At 31.9% G+C, this 23,240-nt stretch overlaps 1 protein-coding gene across 2 annotated transcripts in view; it reads right to left on the reverse strand.

Moving 5' to 3' along the window:
• Window positions 1–23,240, reverse strand: part of CCSER1 (coiled-coil serine rich protein 1) — an 899,545-nt gene that overhangs the window by 188,965 nt on the left and 687,340 nt on the right. The window contains exon 11 of one of the 2 annotated variants that reach the window (XM_075998660.1): window positions 10,630–10,675. The exons of the other annotated variant lie outside the window; for it this stretch is intronic. Coding sequence (XP_075854775.1) covers window positions 10,630–10,675 — 46 coding nt within the window. The remainder of the gene's footprint in view (window positions 1–10,629; window positions 10,676–23,240) is intronic. 2 annotated transcript variants of the gene reach the window in all.

Here is a 23,240-nt window from a genome sequence, read left to right on the forward strand (position 1 = left end):
ATCAGGTAATTATGACCTTTTTCCATACTCTGCATAACTTTTTCATATTACTTAATTAGCAAGTAATAGTAATAGCATATCCATCTGTATATTGTGTATATTAAGTATGCATGATGTAAATAAATTCAAACACCATGCAAAACCATCTTACTCTAGTATTGCTAATAATATCATATGAAAGTATCTATCCTCAGCTAAATCTAATCTTGCTTTTGTTTTAGGGTAAAGAGAGTAACAACTGTATCCTTTTTAAACACCTCCCTAAAGCCTAACCCTTTAAAAATTACCTATGCAAGCAATGATAAAAATAAAAATTCTGGAATATATTCTAAACACTGACTTGGACATGGTTTGAATCAAAGAGACAATGCTAACCTAGTTACCAAATATATTTTATATCATTCATGATGTATAACTTTGAAAATTCTCTTTGGTGATAAACAATTCTTATAACAATCATCTTTACTTCTTAACACTGTTTATAACTTTTCTCATTTTTCTTTCTCAATAACTTTTCTCATTTTTCTTTTTCAGTTGTTACCATACTCAGTTAAAATCTTTCAGAAAGACTTGGAAAATATCAGCATTCTCAGTGATATATAAAATCAAAGGTATTTTTTCAATAGGAACCCTCTAAACATAGCCTGGGGAAAATCATTATAAAAATATTGGAGTAATTTATTTTTTGTTTTTGAATAATTAGCTATGTTTTAAGCAACACCATTAAATTAGTATCTACCTGAGGCACAGATGTCTCAGTTTCTGAAAGCAATTAACTCTTTTGTATATTATTTCCCTAACAGAACTGATAGTGGCTTCATTTTCACTACCATGAACATACATTACTTTATTTCCTTGGCACTAAAAAATGGTGCCTTCAAGTCTTACGCAGAGTTGTAATTTATCTCAAATAATGAGTAGATACCAAAACTAGACATTTAATAAACCATTTTTATAAAATTCTCATTATCAGAAAGCTGTTCACACAGCAGATAACAGAAAAATAAAATTGCAAAATAGTTATAGTTCACATATGTGGTCATATAAATATTGTCTGTAAAAATTTTATAATACGTCCCACTGATATCACTGAAATTGGTTACACTGGAAGACTCATTAATTCTCTCTTTCAAAAGGATTATTGACTTCCTGGGTCTTAAAACTTTATTCCAAAGTCAAGGCAACAAAATGGTCCATTACTTCAAGAGAAGGTGCAAGCTACAGCAAGGAAAAGCACTACTTTAAATGAGCTCCTAACTTGGCATGATTTGTTTTGTCTCCTTTGTGTTTCTCTTTTACTTCTATCACCGTATCTTCCCCTGGGAATGAGATACCAAAGTAGCAAGTGGTTCATTTAAAGCAAGTATCCTTTAACGCAGTATGATTTTTACATCCAATTTTAACTTAGTAACACCTTTCAGCAATATTAGGAGAACCATTATCTATATTTTTAAAATATTAGGGAGAAAAATAATCCATGAAAAGTATTTGTATTGTGATTTTTATAAAAGTTACGAATTTTCTAAGTTAGAACATGTACATAAAAGAAGAAAATCAGTTTTGTACTTTTCTAAAAAGATGCAAAAAGTATGGAAATATTTTTGCAGTACTATTTTCTTTCTTACCCATATGGTTAGTGTCAAATAACAGACTCTGGAGTCAAACTAGTTAGCTTTGAAATCTCAGCTCTGTCAATGCCTCTCTTTTCTCCTTGGCAAAAAGGGGCTTATAATAAAATGACAGCTATCCCATAAGTGAGTATCAAATAAATTAGAGTAAGTATGGTGCTCAGAGCAGTGCTTGACACATGCTAAGTGTTGTATGTGTGTCAGCTGTTCTTATTATGACTACCGCAAAGGTATAGTTGAGTCTCTATTAAATGATACCAAATAATAATTTCTCAAGTGATATTGTTTGTGCTTCTTAAAACACAGTTTAACCTAACAATCCATAGACATGGCATTTGTACACACTTAACAATGTATAGTATATTAAGAAAAAATATGCTTTAATTCACAATGATCTCACTAAATTCAGTGCGTACCTCACTCTTAAGGGCAATACAGAGCTTAAACATTTTAATATATTAGTAAGTCTTTAACCACTGTTCTTTTATTTAAAACAGTAGTTGTCAAAGTATTGCATGTATCAGAATTACCTAGAGAGCTTGTTAAAATGTGCAATGCTGAGCCCCCACCTACAACATTTTTTTATTTTGTAGGTCTCGGGTAACTATGACACATGACATGTATGTTACATACATGTATATGTATGTGCATGTGACATGTATGTTAACTATTTATAGTTAACATGTAAACTATATATAGTTATATATAACTATTTAATTAAATATATTTATATAAAATATATAAATGTATATGTAGAGAGTTAAACACGTCTCTCTATACCAGAAAATTTTTAAGGTTTTATCATGTTCACATACATTAGAGCTCTAGGAGGGTAAAATATAGTACGTAAAATCCCCCGCAGTAATTTGATCCTAACCTCTTCTCCTCCTCCTTAAATGTATATCTTTAAAAGAGTAGTGTTCTGTGGAAAAATTTAGAGAAACTTTTTTTTTTTAACAAAATGAACTTTCTTCTTTTCTTTGGCTGCCAGAAAACTTAAGCCATATTCATTGTTAATTTTAGGCATAAAAAAACACTTTTTTTTTTACTTATTATACTTCTGACTTATGCTTGCCCCATTTTAGAAAGGCATCATACCTCAGACTTGAAACAAACTACATAGGACAATTTCAGCTCCATGAATAACTGGCTCTGAGACCTTCGTTTCGTTACTTGGCCTCTCTGCTGCTTCAATTTTGTCATATGTAAAAATGAGGATGGTTTTATTGGGCATCACACAAGCCCAGTCCCGTCCTTTTCTGAACTAGGATATATATATCCCTAATAAATAATTTAGTAGTGTATATACTTGAAAGTATTGGATTAGTTTTATATATTCTGCTACTCCTTTTTGCTAAATCAAAGAAAAACAGAATTGAATTTAATCAGAGTAACTGAAATAGAGATTCAAAAGCAAAAATTACTCAATTTTACTATCTATAGTGATATGACAAAGCTCAATTTTATTTTGAACTATGTAAAGATAATTTAATAAAGTAACATGTCTCATTCCAAATATGGAATATTAATCTCTTTAGTTTCTCTCCTTGTTTAGAAATTAAGAATGTAGATAATTATAATAAATTAATTAAATACTAACTAACCATGTGCTATTAATGTCACAAAATGAATAAAATATATATAATACATTTATAGTATATTTTTAATATTATATATAAGTAGAGACATTTAATTATAAAATAAGTTTACATTTCAGCAATATAGTATATCATAGATTCACCTTGTCAGTATTATTGAAGCAGAAATCGACACATAAATTTTTTACTTACTATTTCTCTATTACTTTGAAATACTGTATTCAAAAAATCACTCTGTTAAATTCTTGAACTTATCAAGTTAAAAATCAAATAAAATTTTAGTGGCTTATCTTATAGTGCCAATTACATTCTGAGTTACCTCGTAAAGGCCTGCTTAATAAGTGAATCAAAAGTATGAATGTGGACAGAAATCTACATTCTCTTTTATAATATGTATTGTGAAAAATAACTAACAATTCGTGAAAGAAAAAAGAGCCATTTCTATCATTCTTCAAGCCCATCGATTATCACTTCCATTTCAAAAACACTCATATGCCCTGGGCGTATGAGCTGATCCTCCAGTTGGCTACAATCTCAGCTCATTTATGTTTCTATTTTGTGGCTTAATATTCGAGGCAATGATTACTGATTTCCTTAACTCCCCCTTCCACTAGGCCAGGTGATTTTCCAGGTGCAGTGACAAATATCTCAAAACTGAATAAATGAGATAATGATGGTAAATTTGATCAATACAGATACTAATTACTAAAAAATAAAAACCAGCAATACAATAGGAAGGAAATGTCTATTTCTGTTTCTCCATCAGGTAAAGATTTTCAAAAATTCAGTTATTAATTTTCCATTCTTTTACCTATTCATTCTATACATGACCTCTTAGCACCTGGCTAGATGGACATCTTTTTAATCAACCAAGGAAAGGGATCCTAAGAATTATTTATGGAAAAGCATCTTTGATTTAATGCACATTGTCCTCCAAATCCAAACCTCAGAATTACTGTGTCATGTGGGGAAAGAAGGTGTAGAGGGTGAGGAACAGATGGAGGTAAAAGGAAAGCAGTATGAAAGAAGGGAGATAGAAACAAGGAAGGAAATTGAAAAGTGGGATTGTTCGTTTTCGAGAGGTAAGTATTAAGAAGTTAAATATTAGGCCGGGCGCGGTGGCTCACGCCTGTAATCCTAGCACTCTGGGAGGCCGAGGCAGGCGGATTGCTCGAGGTCAGGAGTTCAAAACCAGCCTGAGCGAGACCCCGTCTCTACCATAAAAATAGAAAGAAATTAATTGGCCAACTAATATATATAATATAAAAAATCAGCCGGGCATGGTGGCTCGTGCCTGTAGTCCCAGCTACTCGGGAGGCTGAGGCAGGAGGATCGCTTGAGCCCAGGAGTTTGAGGTTGCTGTGAGCTAGGATGACGCCACGGCACTCACTCTAGCCTGGGCAAGAAAGCGAGACTCTGTCTCAAAAAAAAAAAAAAAAAAAAAAAAGAAGTTAAATATTGACTCCCATTTTTCTGTATCTCCTTTCTCCCTTCTCCTGTCTGCCTCCTTCCCCATTCCTCTCCTCTTCCACAATCTATGTGGAATCTACTTCTCAGAATCAGTCACTTTACCATCTTTGAAGTTTGCTAAACATTTGTGTAAATTTGAACCTGATTTCAAAGGAAGATTTTGAGGAATTACTTCAATATTTTATTTCTAAAACTCACACCATCATGCTAATACTTTGACAGAGTGTTGTACCTGTAGACATAAATCTTTATTCAGTTACTATAAAATCCCTAGATTAAAGTTTTTTATTTTAGTTTGGACTTTTTTCCCCTTGTAAAATGTCCTAATATGAAACATATACTCAAGTAGCTTTGAAAATGGCTATTTATAACCAGTTACTGAGATGCATGTGAAAACACAGGCAGGCTGATTAATGCTATGATGCTTCGCACCAAAGTACAGATAGGATGACTGTGATGCTCTGTTACTATGAACCATTTCTAGAAAAATAATAATAAAAAAGCAGCAACAAGAATGAACAAACCTAGTGATTTCTCATTGTACATATTATGCAATATTTAAATATGCATGGACATAAAGACATCTTTATAACTATTAGGTTTCTATTTTTCCTAAACTGTTCATGATCTTCATAAAATAATATAATTGGTATTTTAATATTTCAAAATATTTAATTTCCCAGATTGTAGTAATATTAACATTTCGTTTCCTCAAAAACAAACACCATGTAACCATTTAGATTATAGAATAAATTTGTCTGTAATAAGTTTCTTACTCAAAATCTTTATGGTATTTTGGAATCTATTTAATAATAATTAATATTTTATTTTTCCCATTAAAAACTTAATAATATATTTCTTTAAAAATTAATTTTCTGTATCTTTTGTCTATCTCACTTTCTCATATAATAAGACATTAAGAAGTCTATTTAACTTCTATAAAAATAAGCATCCACTGTATCTACTTGAATTATTTTTGTTTTCTGATTTCTAAATGATAAGCAATAAAGAAAATATCCCTAACCAAAGGCATAGTATTGGTACAATGTATTTCATTAGATAACTTAAATCATATTTTCTCTCAGTAATTACACTGAGATGACATTGTTAGTTTTTTGGAAATTAAGGAGCCTGCCATATGTCACTAGCATGTAAGTACCTCAAAGGCAAGGACTGTATTTTAATCATCTTGTTAAGAGTATCACTTGGACCATATTGATTGTTACTGAGTTGGAGTAGAAAAAGGAAAAGATTTGTACTGCAATTAAAAAAAATTAGAATTTGAATCTGACTCTGCCATTGTAGATAGTAGTAGGCTGAATAGTCACCCCTCAAATGCACAAGTCATAACCCCTGGTACTTTAGGTGACCTCATTTGCAAATAGTATCTCTACAATGTAATTCAGTTAAAACAGATAAAACGAGATTATTTTGGAGTAAGGGTAGACTCTAAATCTAGAGTCCCTATAAAGACAAAAAAGAAAAAAAGACAAAGGATACACAGATAAAAAAGACCCTGTGAAACAGGAAGAGCCTGGAGTAGAGTCCACAAGTCAAGACAGCACCAAAAATTGTCAGCAGCCACTAGAGATAGCAGGTAGGCATGGAACAGATTCTCCTTTGAACCCCTAGAAGAAACCAACCCTGCTGACATCTTGATTTCGGACTCCTGGCCTCCAGAACTGTGAGACAATAAATTTGTGTTGTTTCTGACCACCAAGTTTGTGGCAGTTCGTTATGGCAGCCCCATGGAACTAACACAAGCATATAGTCATAAGAGAGTTAGATTTCTCATTTACAAATGAGGCTAAGGTCCACTTTTCAGATCTGTGAAGAAGATTAAATAACTTATGACATCTCCAGGAGGAGTTCCCAAATGATCATATCTAAAATATGCTTCTCTTAGCAAGGAGTATAAATGGTAATTTTGTATAAGTTTACACAAACTACAATCCATTAAAAAGCAATTTTCATGTATAGTTCCTGTATTGCTGATAATTTAGAAACCAGTGTGATGAGAAATTCTACTAAATGCAGTGAATATTGGTTATTAAGGAATTATACAGCACTTTTAAATCTCTCATACTAACAAGAAGTCTGACAATTTTCATCTTCCTCCTTGAATGTCTGAATTCTTGCCCCTTTCATCACAGCTACCCATAATAAATAAGTGACCTCAATGGGAAGTGGAGAATAAAGGAATGAAAAGACAGAGGAAAGGAAGACTCTAAACTCCTGAAGGGCCAGGGCAACACAGCTTACTTTTTTGTGTGCCTTTTCTTCTTTCTAGCTGTCTGCTGTATTAGTTTAGCTTCTACTGGTGTTCTATTGATGATTTCATCATGCCGCTTAAAGTTTTTCTTTGTTATTCTTTTTCTGACTAAAACCTCTTTTTCGAAGATTAGAGTTTCCTTAATCCCAGACACATATGTGTTCCTAAAGACTAATTTATGTACACAATGTACTTGTCTTTGTTTCCTAAAAACGCACAGTCTGATAAGCATTGGTTTACTCATATAAAGTTTGAAGCAACCTTACCACACAGGTTCTCTGAAGGTGTATTTCAAAGGTAGTTAGAGGAAAAGTTCTGTTCGTTCTTACTACTGTTGAAACTTGTTCCTATGCTGTTTCTAAGCATGGTAAAGAATGAAGAAAACAATCAAAGCTACCTCTGAAATAGAATGATAAATAATGCAAAGATGTTTTGTGGGACAGTAGAGAAAGAAAAAAGAGAAATGACAGTAAATGAACTGATTAATCAAGAAGAAAAGTAAATAAATCAGAAGGCACAGTGGAAAAACTATTAATAGTTTGAAGCATCCATTTTTATAGACACATTGGCAGCTTAGAATCATTTTTGCCAATTTTCAGATTAATATTATTTTAAATAGATACTTTGCTAGCTAGCCTTTATTCTTAAATTTTTGTTCTTTTTCATCAATTTTAATTAAAAATTGCCAGTTAGCTCTAAAAAGACAGGGAAAAACTTTGATTGAAAAATTAGAGGAGGTAAGTTAAAGCAATTGAGAGGGAAATATACTGCAGAAAATAGTACAAAATATTTAAAGTTTGAATTTACCAAAAATGATTGCTATTTCATAGAATATTTTTATGTTTTTAAGGATATATTAAAGTAAATATGCAAAATCCTATGTAAATGTTTAATCTTTCAATCACACGTAGCAAAAATAATTTTCATTTATTTTTTAAGGTAATTCTTCAACTTTTTATCTAACAATCAATAAAAAGGTCTGTTTTTATTTGGAACCCCCAACTTTAAATATATAATTTCAGTCCCATTTGTGCTATGAAGAGAGCTGATATCTGATTCTGAATTGGAAATCAGTATTATTGTCAGGTATAGTCAGTTCAGTTAGGTTGACATGCAACTGTCTCAGGAATGCCTGGCTGAATTAGATAACTGCCTTTGAATAGACTGCTTACAAACATTTGAAGCTCCTTTCATTCACAAATTAGGAAATAATAAAGCCATACTAAGAAATATTAAAGCAAAGCTCCTATATTTAATTTTAAACAAATTGTTCTGGAAGTGTTACATGCATTACAAAACTTGGTGCTCACAGTTTTTTAGAGAAAATATATTTATGTTTTTTTAAAATTTTAGAATCAAGTTTTTACATTTTAGAATAGTCTTTTGAAAAAGACATGACATACTTGTTAGGAACACATTTCTGTAACTTGGAACTCTTCAAATAGTTATTTTAGTCACAAAATGGAAAATAATAACCAATTTGAAATCAGTACTTGTACTTTGAATCACTGGGGCAGAATTCTATAGGTCAAGTTCTTTGCAAAATTATTCAAATGTTATAGACCTTAATTCTGACCAAATTTATGGAGTCATACCAAGGTATGATAGAGCTTCACTCACTGGAAATGATTATAATTTAAAAAATATAAACCCATAGGAAATTAAGAAAGTCATTATTATTTGAATAAATAATGTATCCTTTTAGCATTTAAATAAAAAAAATGTAAGATTAGGATCCAAATAACTTTCCAAAACTCTCCACTCTCTAAGTTAGTTAATCATTCTTCAAACATTTTCTCTGAAAATGAAAAATATTAACAAAAACTATATTATTTCCAATCCAACTTTGATCAATTATTAGAATGAATTAAGAATACTTGAGTGGGCCTATTATTTCAAGGCTACACAGGGTTTCCCAAGATGGAGATGTGAATCCTGCCATTGTAAATTCACATTTTATTTTGGGAAAACGAGAAGTTTAATTCAAACTGAGGATAATACTTCCATAACCTTTATGGTTCCACTTACGATTTCATAGCACACATAATAAATTTACATTCCTTAAAATTTCTAGTAGCAATATCTTATCTCCGTAACAACATCCCTCTATCTTCGATGCAATAAACTTATACACATAAAAATGATTTTTCCCTTTAAAAAGAAGGAAATCTAAAAGCAAAATATTTCTTATCTTATTAAAGTTCTTGCTATAGTTTTCAGTTGGTATCAATTAATACTGCATTAATACCTAAATAAAAGAAATCATGCCTTTAGTGTATGTTGGAAATTTAGATGATAGTAAGAGCAATAAAAGAAATAACAGCAAAGGATAATTAAAGACCTGTGGACGAGTATTTAACTTTGGGTGGATTTTTAATATATCTAAATCCCATCTTCTATTTACATTAGCATTTCTTTCTGCTGCAACTTTATTCAGAAGTATCTAAACCTTCACAATTCTTCCAGGAGAAAGGAGATAGCAAAGTGCATATTTTTGTTTGTTGTTTGGGCAGCTTTATAACGGTCCAAAGTACTGCATTTTTAAAATCAATTCACAGATCCTTCTCAGTGAATGTCATCAAATCATGTTTCTTCTGCCAATAGTGGAGAAAAGCATTATGCAAATAGGACTGTACCTTTGAATCACCTTTAACATCATATTAAGATGAATCTGTTTGGCATTTATTGCTAGGCACAACAATTGGAATCACATGAGTGTATTGCTGTAGCAGTCTACAATGGAGGTAAACAACCATGATTATCTGATGAATGCTGGCATGGGAAAGAGGAAAGACACAGATGGAATGGACAATGAGAATAGCTCTTTCTCAAAGTCTGATGGCACTTTGGAGATTCTACATATGAAATTCACATATACATCTCCCATTGACAAAAGGTTCATGTTACAGCAGACAAGCTGCCACAGAAATCTCAGTCCCCTGAACTGAAATACAGGTACCTGACTCTGCCGAGGTGCATATATTTATTGACTGATTTATGTTATTTACTTTTATTAAACTCCAATCCTGTGATAGATCATGTGCATATACTTATATACAGCTAAGCAAGGTTGTAAAATCTGGGATTTCTATCCAAGAATTCATAGATTAATTTCAATTTTCTAAATATGATGGCTTAGAAATAAACTAATGTGGTTAGAAAGGCAAGTTTGCTTTAAATTCACTAGAAGGAGGATTTTTTTTTAATGGATATCCTTTTATAGGAAAGGCCTCACTAGCTGTGGCAAAAGCACAACTGTGTGCGATGCTATAAGAAGTCTTTGAACAAGTAAGTAAAAGAAGTTAGGATTTAAGAAAGCTTACTGACTCAGTTGCTAGAGAAAGTGCTATCGTTGTTGCTAAATGAAAATAAACTTAAATATAAGAGCCACTTCTTTCTTTTTGCCCCAGACTTTGAGCCATTACTGCAGTCTCAATGCACTTGGCCACATTGCAATGCAGTTTTCTTAAATGGACTGGATAATGACAAACAGATAAGGAAGAGGCAAAGGGAACCGTTTACTACACACACTTAGAGGTAATATACAACACCGGGGATTGCATATTGACCTTTGGGCATTTGGTCTCAATCAGCATGCCATGCTACAGCACAGTAACACAGAGCCATGTTTACAACACAGAGCTGAATTGAAGAGACTCACAGAATTGCCTGCGGGAAGGTACAGGAGCACTTCCATAAGCTGTGCCCTGTAAATAAAACACATTTTTTTTTTTTTTTTTTGGAGCACATGATGTCAGCATTAGTAACACTAGATACGGTGGAGAAATGAATAAAGAAAATGAAGAGATACCAAATAAATAAAGATGGTTTAAGCAGCTGCTTTTATCAACTAAGGTCTTTCGAGTTACTGTATTTGGCAGACAAATACATACTAATATTAAAGTTACATTGGTAGGAAATTAAGTAGAATATATACATATATATATATATATAAAATACACCAAAACAAGAAGATAAATAAAAATCACAGCAAAAGATGGGAACATTTAAATTTGACAAGAAGGAAGTTTTGTGAAAAGTAGAACACACATGGTATTTATGAAGTGGCCTCCCTACAAGGTAGGTTCCCTTGCACCAATTCCTTAGCCGATGCAAACGTTTTCTCAAAGCCTTTTTAAACTAAGCAGTGTGCACTATTAGTTGTTCTTTTCTTTTTCTACCTTAAACACTATAAAAACCAAAAATAAAGACTTCAAAAAATAATGGCCCCCAATCTGTGCAATCAACAAAAGTTGATCACTGAAAAGCAGCATAATTGGAAAAGGGAAAAAGTTGTTAAATGAAAATATTAATTGTATATGATAGACACCAAAATTAGAATGATTATATTCTGAGTACATGTTATATCCCTCCAGTTAGCAAAGCTCTGTACAAACACTTAGTGCAATTTAAATATATATTTTTATTACTGGCAATGACCTTTGTCACAAAATTATGTTATAACACACTCAAAGGAGATGTTCTAAAACTTTGAGTAAATAAAAATCTCTGTGAAAATCAATAGTTAATTATAAATATAATAACTTACAAAGGACAATATTTGAAAAAGATTAATATTTATTGAGCATTTACTGTGTGGAGTTCTTATGCTTAGCACATGAAAAACATTAACTCATATAGTTCCCACAACAGTCCCTAAGGTAGCTATCATTTTTTACTTTTATTTATTATTATTCCCATTTTTGCTGATGAGAAAATTCTGTTTGGAATCAATTAAATAAGTTTAGATTTGGTTTAGAATAAGTTAAGAAACCATTCAAGTTTTTAAGGCTAAATAGTTAAAATTGGGGGGTCCAGAAAATAATCTTTACTGCTAGAATTTAATGAATTTTGAATCTAATAAAGAATAGCAAATGCTGATAGTAAGGCCTTAGTCCTATAAACGTATACTAAAGAGGGAACTTAACTTGTAAAATATTTGTATGCCTGCATTGAGGTTGAAAAATAAGGCCTGCAAATACTCTGCTTAAATTTCCTATGTCTAAGAATATATTTGTATCTCTAATCTATTTAGGGAGAAGCATGTCCTTTTGGCTACTGTCTATTGGAATTTGCCTGGAGTAGGCTTAAATAAATTTTTCCCTAGATAGTGGTTTGTGAGTAAATTTGGTCAAAGGATTGCATATGACCTGCGCTTAGAAGAAAGCACAGTACTCATAAGTGTTGTGGATGGATGCCCAAGTTGTAGACTGTGAGCACCAACTCTATCAGCCATTTATGCCCAAAACACATTGAATGATGCAAGACAGAATCTTTAATACACTGATGTTTTCAAATTTGAGGTTAAGGGCAGAAATCAAGGAAGGTAACATGTAAGTACTATCCCAGCATTATATTTGAGATGGAACAAAGTTATTATACTCATACTATTCAGATGGAAAGAAATCCAAAGGACATTTAGATCAGAGGGAGAATCAGCCTAAATCTGGAAGATTCTAAACTAGAATATGCACACATAGGTTTATGTGACTCTAGAGCACAAGATTCACTAGACAAGGTTGATTTTTTTTTAAAAAGGTTATTATTTGTGACAAATATATTCAGTTTTTTTAACCTTTAGAGCTTTTAATGGGTTACCTCAATTCCAAGTAGCAAAAAACTAAAACCAACTAAAACTAAATTATTTTAAAGCTCTATTATTACATCTTAGAGAATAAAATAAAAGTCAGATTAATTTTACTGTTTATTTGAAAAATATCTCCAAGGCCTGTAGTATGTTAGGACTCATCTTCATAAGAGATAAAGAGTCAAATTCATTTCTATAATAAACCAGAAACATACTATTGAGGCAAAATATAAAATATGGGAAAGTAACATATTTATAATGTCTTCATTGGAGAAGCTAGGCTCCTGATTTCTAAAACTTCAGGTTGTTGAGATAATTCATGAGGAGGTAACAATTAGGTAAATCCAGAATGGCTCGATAGAATTTTGATGGAGGAGACCTTGGCTTTAAGTTTTAATCTAGCTGGTACCAAAAAACATGTATTACATTTTACTTCTTTCATTCCAATGAAAAATCTCATGCCATGTGTCCATATCTTCTCGGTTGTCTTCCCATATCACATTTCTCTTTTCCAGTTACTGTTTCTGTGTCAATTAAGTTTCCTTTTGACTACACTGTATACAAGTGACTGTTTTGCATCTGTATTTTTCATTACACCATCAGAGTCATTGAATTTAGTTATATGTTCATGGTCAATGGAATATTTACAATTAAAAATGCCATCACATGTCAGCATAAAGACCAAATATAGAAAAATTTATCATTTTTAGTAAAATATGAAATCCATGATAGTACATTTCCAAAGTGTTCATTTATTTACACCAGACCATAAACTAATGTATGTATATCAGTTAAAAATAAAGGAGAGTAAACATGACTATTTTTTTCCAAGCAATACTTGGCTTGGGATAGCTAACAATCAGATATTACTATAAGGAGCCTAATCATTGCTGGAAAATTGTTCTTAAGAAAACTGCCTGGCATAAACAACTTAGAACCAATTAAAATATACATTTAGGGAGATGTGATGACTAAGCCTGGATTTTCATTTCCCACATCAGTTTTATTCTAAACCATTTTCTTTCTAAAAAGTTGATTTTAAAAAGTCTATCTAGGCCAGGTGTGGTGGCTCACGCCTGTAATCCTAACACTCTGGGAGACCAAGGCGGGTGGATCTATCGTTTGAGCTCAGGAGTTCAAGACCAGCCTGAGCAAGAGCGAGACCCCATCTCTACTATAAATAGAAAGAAATTAGCTGGACAACTAAAAATATGTATATAAAAAAAATTAGCCAGGCATGGTGGCACATGTCTGTAGTCCCAACTACTCGGGAGGCTGAGGCAGGAGGATCACTTGAGCCCAGGGGTTTGAGGTTGCTGTGTGCTAGGCTGACGCCACCACACTCTCGCCTGAGCAACAGAGTAAGATTCTGTTTCCAAAAAAAAGCCTATCTATAACTTGAAACCATCAATTAAAATAACAATGAAAAATATTTAATATATTAATATACCCAAATCAAGGGTATATAACTTGTCCATCCAGGCCACTATAAAAAACATGCCAGTATCCAATTTAATTGCAGCAAGCAGAGAACTACTCTACCCTGGGCTTTTTTCCCCTCTACACAAGTAGTATAGTTAATGGATATCATTTCATTTATTTAACTAATATTTTTATAGTGCTTTATAGCACACCATATACTTATTTGATATGTATTACTGTATCACCAATGACACCATTCTCTAAAGCATGTGATATCAGCCCCTCCATATTATATGATATCTTTCCCATTCCTGTAAATGGGAAAATAGAAATACCAAAATAAATTTCCATAGTTACAAAGCCTGAAAGTGTTACTGACAGACCTAGAACTTAGCTCCTTCAGCTCCCACATTCCAGGGATTTACTTAGCAGATGCTGAACCTCCACGATCAAGGTAAATATGAGGACAGAGCCACGCTATTACAGTATGATAAGCTGTTCCGTGAATGGTGTGGGTATGGCAATTTTCATTATAAATCACCTTAGTTGTCAATAAAAACTGAAATAAGCCCATGATTCTGCAATAGGGAACAAATATGAAAACCATAAATCCATAAAAGAAAGGCAAGAAATGCCTTAAAAAGCACAAAACAATGTGATGCAACTCCCCCATACCTTCCTACTCCTCTGGAAGTATTTAGGAAAAAAAAGTTGCAGGTATAGTTAAGAACATGGAGGAGAGAAGAATAATATACACTCTTGTTAGGGTGAGAGTCAATACTATTTTTACTTGGGAAAATTTTAAAAAATAATATCCTACCTATAATTGAATAAGAATGTAGCATTTATTCACTGGCCCCAGGCACACACACCGAAAAGCAAAACAGTGCTAGACATGGAATGGAAATATGAATACAAGAATCTCTTAAGTAACCCTTTATCCAAAAGCCTGGGGCCAAGTGGTTTTCAGAATCCAGAATTACTCAGAATTTACAAAATAAAACCCTTAGCTAAGTTTACAGCTCGAGTAATCAAAGACATTAATATTTCTGCAGCAAAAATATAACTCCACTGTGATTTTAAAAAACTGTAAATAGCTTCTTTTCAATTCCAATCAGGTCATATTTGGATACCAAATAATTCATAAAAGAACTTTAAGTTTTCAGGGCATTTTGTTTGCTTATTTGCATTTTGGATCTCAGAATTGCAGATAAGAGATTAAAAAGCTGCAAGATTATTAAAAATTACATAATTAGTAACTAAGGGGTATGAAATTTTTAGAAAATTAGAGTTTTAATTGTACTATATCAGTCCCTCAGAAAGTTAAAGTTCTCCTGATATTGAAATAGTTTAACACATTGACGGTCACACTAGAAAAAAAATATTTTCCTTAGGGCCATGGTGTTTTATTATTAAAATAGCATAAAAATTTGGAAAACAAAATAATCCTTTCTAATTTAATGAAAAATGTGTTATTTTTCATTATTTTCTCTGTATGACTTATATGCTCCCAAAGTAAAGAGACGTGTGAGTTATATATGCTTCATGAGACCCTGGGCTCAAAATTAGAGTTAAATATAACTCACGGAGGCAGTTAATATGTTAAAAACAATGATTTTTTCAAGAAAATAGAGTTGATTAAGATTTCAGCATTTACAGAATGCCCAACTTCTAAAACGATCACTCACAAATAAGGAAAATTTTATTTTGATCCCTTTATGGTATCTACAAGTGAAAACAGTATGATTTAGTTAATATAATCATTTTAAATGTTCTAGAATGATAGGACTTTAAATAATGACAAGACATTTCTGATAAATACATCAGTATTCTTATGTTTCTTCATGCTTTTTGGTGGAATTTCTATTTAAACTTATGAGAGTGATGTTTCAAGTATTTATATACCTACCACCCAGCACTATCCTCAAGGGTTAATTAAAAGAAATGGGTTAATAATTCAGGAAATATGTAGTCTGTAAAATGCTTGGCAGTCCTTTGAAGTTGGAAATTATTCAGGGTGTGTAGATTTTAGGTGCCTAAATAATATAAGAAATGACTACTAGTTTTGTGCTTGCTTAGATTCTTGCTTGATATTTATTTTAACCCTTCATTAAAGTGCTCAAATTAAACATACTAAAATGTGATCTCTCTTAAAATTCCTCTTGGAACATAGACCCACCTGCCTCAATGCATACTCTTGATCAGTCACGTTGGTTGACATATAGTGATAAAGTCACTTGCTCATTAATCAAACCAGGTAGTATACAGAACTTGCAAGGCAAAAGCGTCTTTAAATAAACTACATTTTTGATATCCAGTTTGTTTTATTTACATGACAAAAAATAATGATAATCAGTCTGAATTTCTACAAACTTTATTTTAAGGATAATTCTTCAGCAATGTTTTAAATTTAAAGGTAATACAATGAAAACTGAGACAATAAAGTGAGTAGGATTTGGTGTTAGATCTCTTAACTACCAGAAAGGGACAGGTAGATAGATACATAGATAGATAATAGAGTTATATGAGACAATTTTCTTTAATTTCTCAACAGCTTAGTAGAAATTTAAAAATGAAAACCTATAAGAGGTAATGATGAATCACATTAGAGCCCTTAAATAATGCTGCCAGATCTAAACATTATGATTAAGGAAATGACCACTGGAAAAATGCACTGATACAATTAAATATATACCCTTCTTTTTTACCAACCTCTAATGTTATTTAACATAGTTACGCACATAGTAAAAATTTACCACACACGTTAAACACTCTCACTACAAATTTCGATGTTATTAATGTTAAAACACTGCTAGTTTTAAGAAAGACATCTAATTGTATGTGAAAATATATAACAAGTTGTCTTAGACAGAGTTAGCTTTACATTCTTTTTTCTTTCCTTAAATTGACCCTGTTGAAAGTCATTCTCCTGCAATTTCCAGTAATGCATCTCCTCCCAGTACTTCGTAAGAAACACAGGAGGTGGGCATGAACTCTGTCTAATGGTACACAGAGAATATGAAATGTAGTATCACTCAGAAGGAAAATACAAATTCCTCTGCATGCTTTATATCATTTTAACTTATAATAGTAATCACAACTTACTGTACTTCCTGCGGATTTCCCAAGGCACAGCCAAAGGCAATCAGTTCCTCCCAGCTAGTCATAAATGTCCTGTGTTTCTTTCATTGCTTAAATATTGCCCTAAGCCCTTTCCTTTTATTATATCCTTTTGAAATGGAGTGAACCATTTCCCAAAAGACACTTATCAAGAAGAAGGTTGACATTTGCAACAATAAGAAACAGCATGCAGTGTGTGTTAATATTAAGGCCTGAAAAGACTAGACATGCATCCTTCTAATTATTTTAGAGTTCTCTTCTCTGGCTGTGCATTCATTTATTATCAATAGAAATTGAAGTCTTTTAAATGTCAGTACTCTTCATACTACAGAAGCAGGAAAAATAAACTAATGCTTAGCACAGTCTATTAATTTTTTTGGGGGGGAGGTAGAGGCGGAGATAAATATTGTTTTTGAACATAATTTTTTTTTATTTGACACAGATGTACCAATTATGATAAAGTATGATTATGATACAATTTCCTTTATAGAAGAAAGAGGCAAAAAAAAAAAAGATCTCCCCAAAAGTAATTAAAAAAAATAAAAAAACTAAGAGGTAAATTTAATTATTCTAAAACACATACCTCTTATATACAAATATCTGTCAATAATGCTTCCCCAATAATGACAGAATTCAAAAACCTTTGCTTGACCCTCAGGTTTACTACAAGCCTGCCTTTACCTACTTCTTTAAATGTATATATCACTTTCCCAAATAACATTCAGACTGGCTGTTAAATAAAACAGGAAGTGAAAAAAATATATAGACTGTCGGATGTAGGGAGAAAGAAAATAATTCTGCAAAGTTTATATCTTGATCTGTTAAATTTGAATGGCATCGGTGTAAGTTTGTATATTGAAGGTGCAATAATATTCCAATTATCTGGAATCGGGCACGCAAAATATTCAGAAGCATGAGAGAAATGTGAACTCGAAAGTGAAATGATCATAAGAAATAAGAAAGATATTGCATTGCAACACGATACCGTAGCCAAAGAATATAGCCTTCCTTGGCACAGAACATATAATAAAAGACAATAAATGGATACCCTCTTATTTGGCATATCTAAACCAGCCAGGTAACTACTGGAGAAAGTCTGTAAAGCCAGGAATGATAAAAAATGTATTTCTTTATGTAAGACATTTTATTTTAACCTAAAATATGTGGAAGTCCACTCATTCATCTGCATTTTAGCATGAGACCAAAGCCTTTCCTTGAATTGGGATCTTCTGCAAGTCTCTTTCCTCTTTCTTGCATAGTCCCGTGGTGTTGCACCTTCCTGAAATTTCAGTTGAAGTTAAAGTGGCCTTAGAGCTTAAAATTTCTTGCAAAGTAATCTAAATTTTTATTCTTTCTATATGTTTGCTCATTTTTCCAAAATTTTCAGTGTTAAAATAGATTTTAAAGCATTCAACTTGGCTTTGCTCATTCTTTTCACTTGTCCATTTTATCTGTTTACCTAAAATTGAACTAGTTTACCTAGTAACAGTGATTAAAATATCCATTACAACTGGAATAAAGAGGCGTAGGAGAAAAACCTATGGAACAGAGGTGAATGGGTTAATGGGAGAGGTTCTCATCACTTTAGCATCATAGCTTTGCAGAGTGTATGTGGCATTTGAATTAATACAGTGAGCATGTTAAATGGAGTCTTCCTATGACCAAATTTATGTAAAATTTTGTCCGTAACTCATTTTCAATATAGACATAATGTTTGATAGGCAAATATACTAATAAAAATTAATTTTCTGATATTTATATGATAACCTTCAGTTATCTGGAAAATTCCCCTAATTCACAGTATCTCAGACCCTTGTGTTGCTAGATTAATGGTTTTTGTATATGTTGATACATAATAGTTTATAATTATATAAATCATTATTTATTCAGTAGTTTAATTTTTAATTTAATTTTTAATTTGAATATTCAATAGAAAATGATTTATTTTTATTTAAAAAGTTCTAAATTAATCACCATTCCAAAGAATGATTTTTAAGACTGATATTGAATTTTTGTATTTGATAAATATTATTTCTCTACTGGGTTAATAGTTTAAGTCAGTAGCTATTGAAAATTCTAGTTAAATTTCTAAAAAAAGTCATTAAGTTATATCTGACATTTTCTTGTGGTTTAGTAAGATCAATATTGAGAAAAATGAGCTCACACACAACTAATACTAATTGTGTCTTTACTCATTTTGGCTAAAAAACAGAGAGAAAAACAAATATAGGAAAAGAATACTAGAATTACATTGAGTAGTCATATATACATTCAGGTAAATATTATGATCCCTATAATATAATATCAGTAAAATTATTCTTTTCAGAAAATGCTCTATTTATTAAAAGACAAGCTAATTTGGAATGCTTTTAGGTAAACAATACTACAAAGCCATTTGTTACTGAGAAAATGCTCAATATCTTTAAAATATTAAACTAGAAAGATTACAAACTGTATACCTAATGATAACTACAACCACAGTTTATTTATTGTGCAAGCAACAATCCTCTTCCCATTATGCATTAAAATGATAAAATTGTGGGAAACACTGAAACAAGAAAACAAAGAGAACAGCTCTTTTTCTTTATAGTTCTTTGTTAATAAAAAAAATTATTTGTGTGATCTCTTGAGGAAGACATTTAATAAGTGCAATATAAATGTGCTTTAGGAAAATTATAAGAGAGTCTCATGCTCATTCATCATTTGTTTTTCACCCTGGTGATTTGTTAAAAGTCAGCAGGGCACATATTTATGGTTTGGTTACATGATAATATATTTCATTTCCCTGTTTCCTTTACTTGTCCACATTAAAAAATTAAAATATTGACTGTCTTGGGAATAAGCAATATTCTTGCAAAACAAATGGCATTGTAGGGGACCTCAAGTTGTCTTTTTATTTTGACAACATAGATTTTTAAAAATATATCATTATGCTTATATTTCATATATACTAAGGTAAAGAAAAAGAATAGCTTTTTTCTTTAGAAACTCCTAACATTGAACCAAGAGAACTTTTCCAGTATTCAATTTAGTTAAAGATGATTTTCCAATTTTAATGATTTTTATTCACATTATTTTTCTATCAAACTTCACTTTTTAGACGAATCTACCCCAGGTTTTCTGTTTTCTTCTTTTGGATATCAGCTTTCAGTTCTTCTAATGCTTAATATTTAACATTCTTTCAATATATGTCAAATGTCATCTTGGCTTATGAAGTAGAAAAGTGAAAGCAAATTTAGATTTAGATAAAAGACTCTCTTAGAGACGTGCGCTAGGATAATAGCTAGGAAAATGTGGGTCAGTTATTTTACAGAACTCAGTGTCCTCTGAGTTTGCATTCTGTGTGCTCATTCTATAATATAACGTTCAAGTAATATATATTTAGGAAAATCAATAATTTGAAATCGTACAGTGGGCAGATAAAATAAAATGAATAAACTTGAATTTTAAAATTTGGCAGTAGGCTACAAAAATTTAAGTGCAGAATGTTGTAATTAAAATTAACCTCTTCTGACCTATAGCAACTAGAAAATGTAAGCACTTTATTCTCATACTAGTTATATTTCTAGCCAAATGAACATTCTAAAATAGTCACTGTCAGAATGTTCAGTCAAATTTATTGAGGCAAATCTCTGAATATTAGGCATAGCTCCTTTGAATGCTTTTTTTCCCTAGGATATGCTTGAGCAAGCAACAAATCTGACTACACGTACACAGTTGTCATATGTGTGTGTGTTTCAGGATATTTCCACATAAGCCATTTTATTTACTTCTCACAAAATTCCCACCACCTGGGTAATTTTATTCCTGTTTTATACCAGGTAGATGGTAAGGCCAAGGCCCAGAATGGTTAAATAACTTGGAGAAGGCCTAAGTGTTAATAGTTACTAGGGCAAGTAAATTTGAAGATAATGGGATCCAGTCTGTGTTAAGCTGAGTTAAGCTGAACAATTAAGTGTCTCTGAAGTTTTTTTTTTTCCTTCATGTGATAAGAGCCTCAAGTTTAAATCATAGAGATCGAAATTTAATTATCCTTCTCTTGTATAACATTGAGTTAGATTAGAAATGTTTTTGAAAGTTTTCTCCTACCATATTGCCTGTTCAGATGTAGCAAGAGTGCCATTAAGTGTGGCTGGAAACTAATAATAAATAATTAAGGAGCTTTCTAATTTTAAAAAATTTAAAATTTAATTGGAATTTTGGTCATTTGATAAGAATGGAATATATATGCATTTTTAGGGTACACTAATTAGTAATATGAATCTATGCCTATAATGAGGAAAGATATAAAGTTAGAATCTCTTTCTATACCTTATGGTCAGACTACATTCACTTATTCATTCATTCATTTAACATATATTTATTGAGAACCTACAATTTCAGGCACTGTTCTATATTTTCAATAATGTGTTCAACTATGAGCAATTCACTTAAAATAAAATTATGACGCCATACCTTGAGTGTCTACCAGGTGCCAGACATTTTCATGTCTAATAATAATTATTATTATTCTAATAACAATAACATTTAACATTTATTGAGAACTTATTTTATGCTAAGTGTATTATAAGCATTAATTATTGTAAACTCACAAGAAACTTATTAGGTAGATGTATTTTTATCCTCATTTTCCAAGAAGGAAACTGAGATGCAAAGACATCCCATAATTTGCCCAAGGTTTCAGAGCCACAACCTGTAGACTAGGATTTGCACCTGACAGTTTGGCACCAGTCCCATGCTCTTAATCACACATGGTACACATACCATTTTTGATAACTTAACAAGAACTTTTTATGCATTATTTTAATTTTCACAATAATCCTCCAGGGCAAATATTATCTTCATTTCACAATTCAGGAAATTAATGGTTATGAAAGAAGTTCAACGACTTGCTTAAAGTCATACTTTCCTGAGCTACCCTCAAATCTGCCACACATAGTTGCATTTCTACTCTTTAGTACTACATTGCTCAGGAGCAAGTTAAGCATATCTTTGGGGCACTAGCAAAATAAAGATACCAAAAAATGGGCCCATGTACTTAAAAAAAAAGTACACTTGCTATTTAATAACTTTAAAAAGCAACATAGTATGGATAAAAACTATAATTTAATTGGATTCTTATCATCCTGTTCTTAAAGTCCATTTTAGTGCTGTTTTTGTTTGAATTATATATGTGGGGTGTATAAGACACTGCAGTTTTCAGTGTTCACAACTTCTAAAAATCTTACTCCTGCGTATCTCATTTAACAGTCACAAAAGTTACATTTTTTGAGGTTAAAGAGAAGCTGAGAAAATTTAAGTTTGTTCAAGTTCACAAGATTACTAAGTACAGGGCAGATATTAAATGTAAGCTAAAGGCATTATGAGTCCAAAATCCAGATTCTTTCCCAGATATCATACTGACAACTCGTGTCTTCAGAAGAAAGCTACTGGAATAATACAGAGACTTAAAATCATGTCATAAAAGAAGCAGTTAAAAAAATAAAGAGATTACTCAGGAGAAGAGAAGACTCAGGGTACTATAAAACTTACTACTAAAGTACTGCCAGTTATAAAACACATACCAGAATTGTATTATCCTAATGAAGCACGGTGAGGACCAAAGGATGGAAGAGGAAAAGCGACAGGTTTGGATTAACCTAAGTACTTGATTGACAGCGAACACCACTGCCCAGGGTGTTTGGGTAGAGACTGGGTAACTACTTGAGAGTGATGGAGACTGCACAAGCACCAGTGGTAGGGAGCAAGGCATTTAGAATACTGGCTCTCAAGTGTGGCTATATTTTGGTATCATCTAGAAGATTGCAAAAAAACAAAAATTGCTTATGCCTGGGATCGCCACCAACAATTCTGATTTCATCGGTATGGGTGTAGCCCAGGAATGGGAATTTTATAAAAACGTCCTAGGTAATTGGTTCTAACATTTAGCAAAATTTGATGACCACTGGACTGTAAGTCCTGTAAAGTGTCTATCATTCTTGAGAGTCTTTTGCCATAAGATGACTCAAACCTAAGTGGAAGCACGAGTTGTAGAAGTTCTGAAAACGGATTTTTAACAAGGGACCATCTTCCATAGCATAGCATGTATGTTTCGACTCAAACACAGTGAAATTCTATCTCTGCCAACTCATCTCTCTAAGGCT

The sequence above is a fragment of the Microcebus murinus genome, chromosome 29, assembly GCF_040939455.1.
Source record: "Microcebus murinus isolate Inina chromosome 29, M.murinus_Inina_mat1.0, whole genome shotgun sequence".
NCBI classification, from domain to species: domain Eukaryota; kingdom Metazoa; phylum Chordata; class Mammalia; order Primates; family Cheirogaleidae; genus Microcebus; species Microcebus murinus.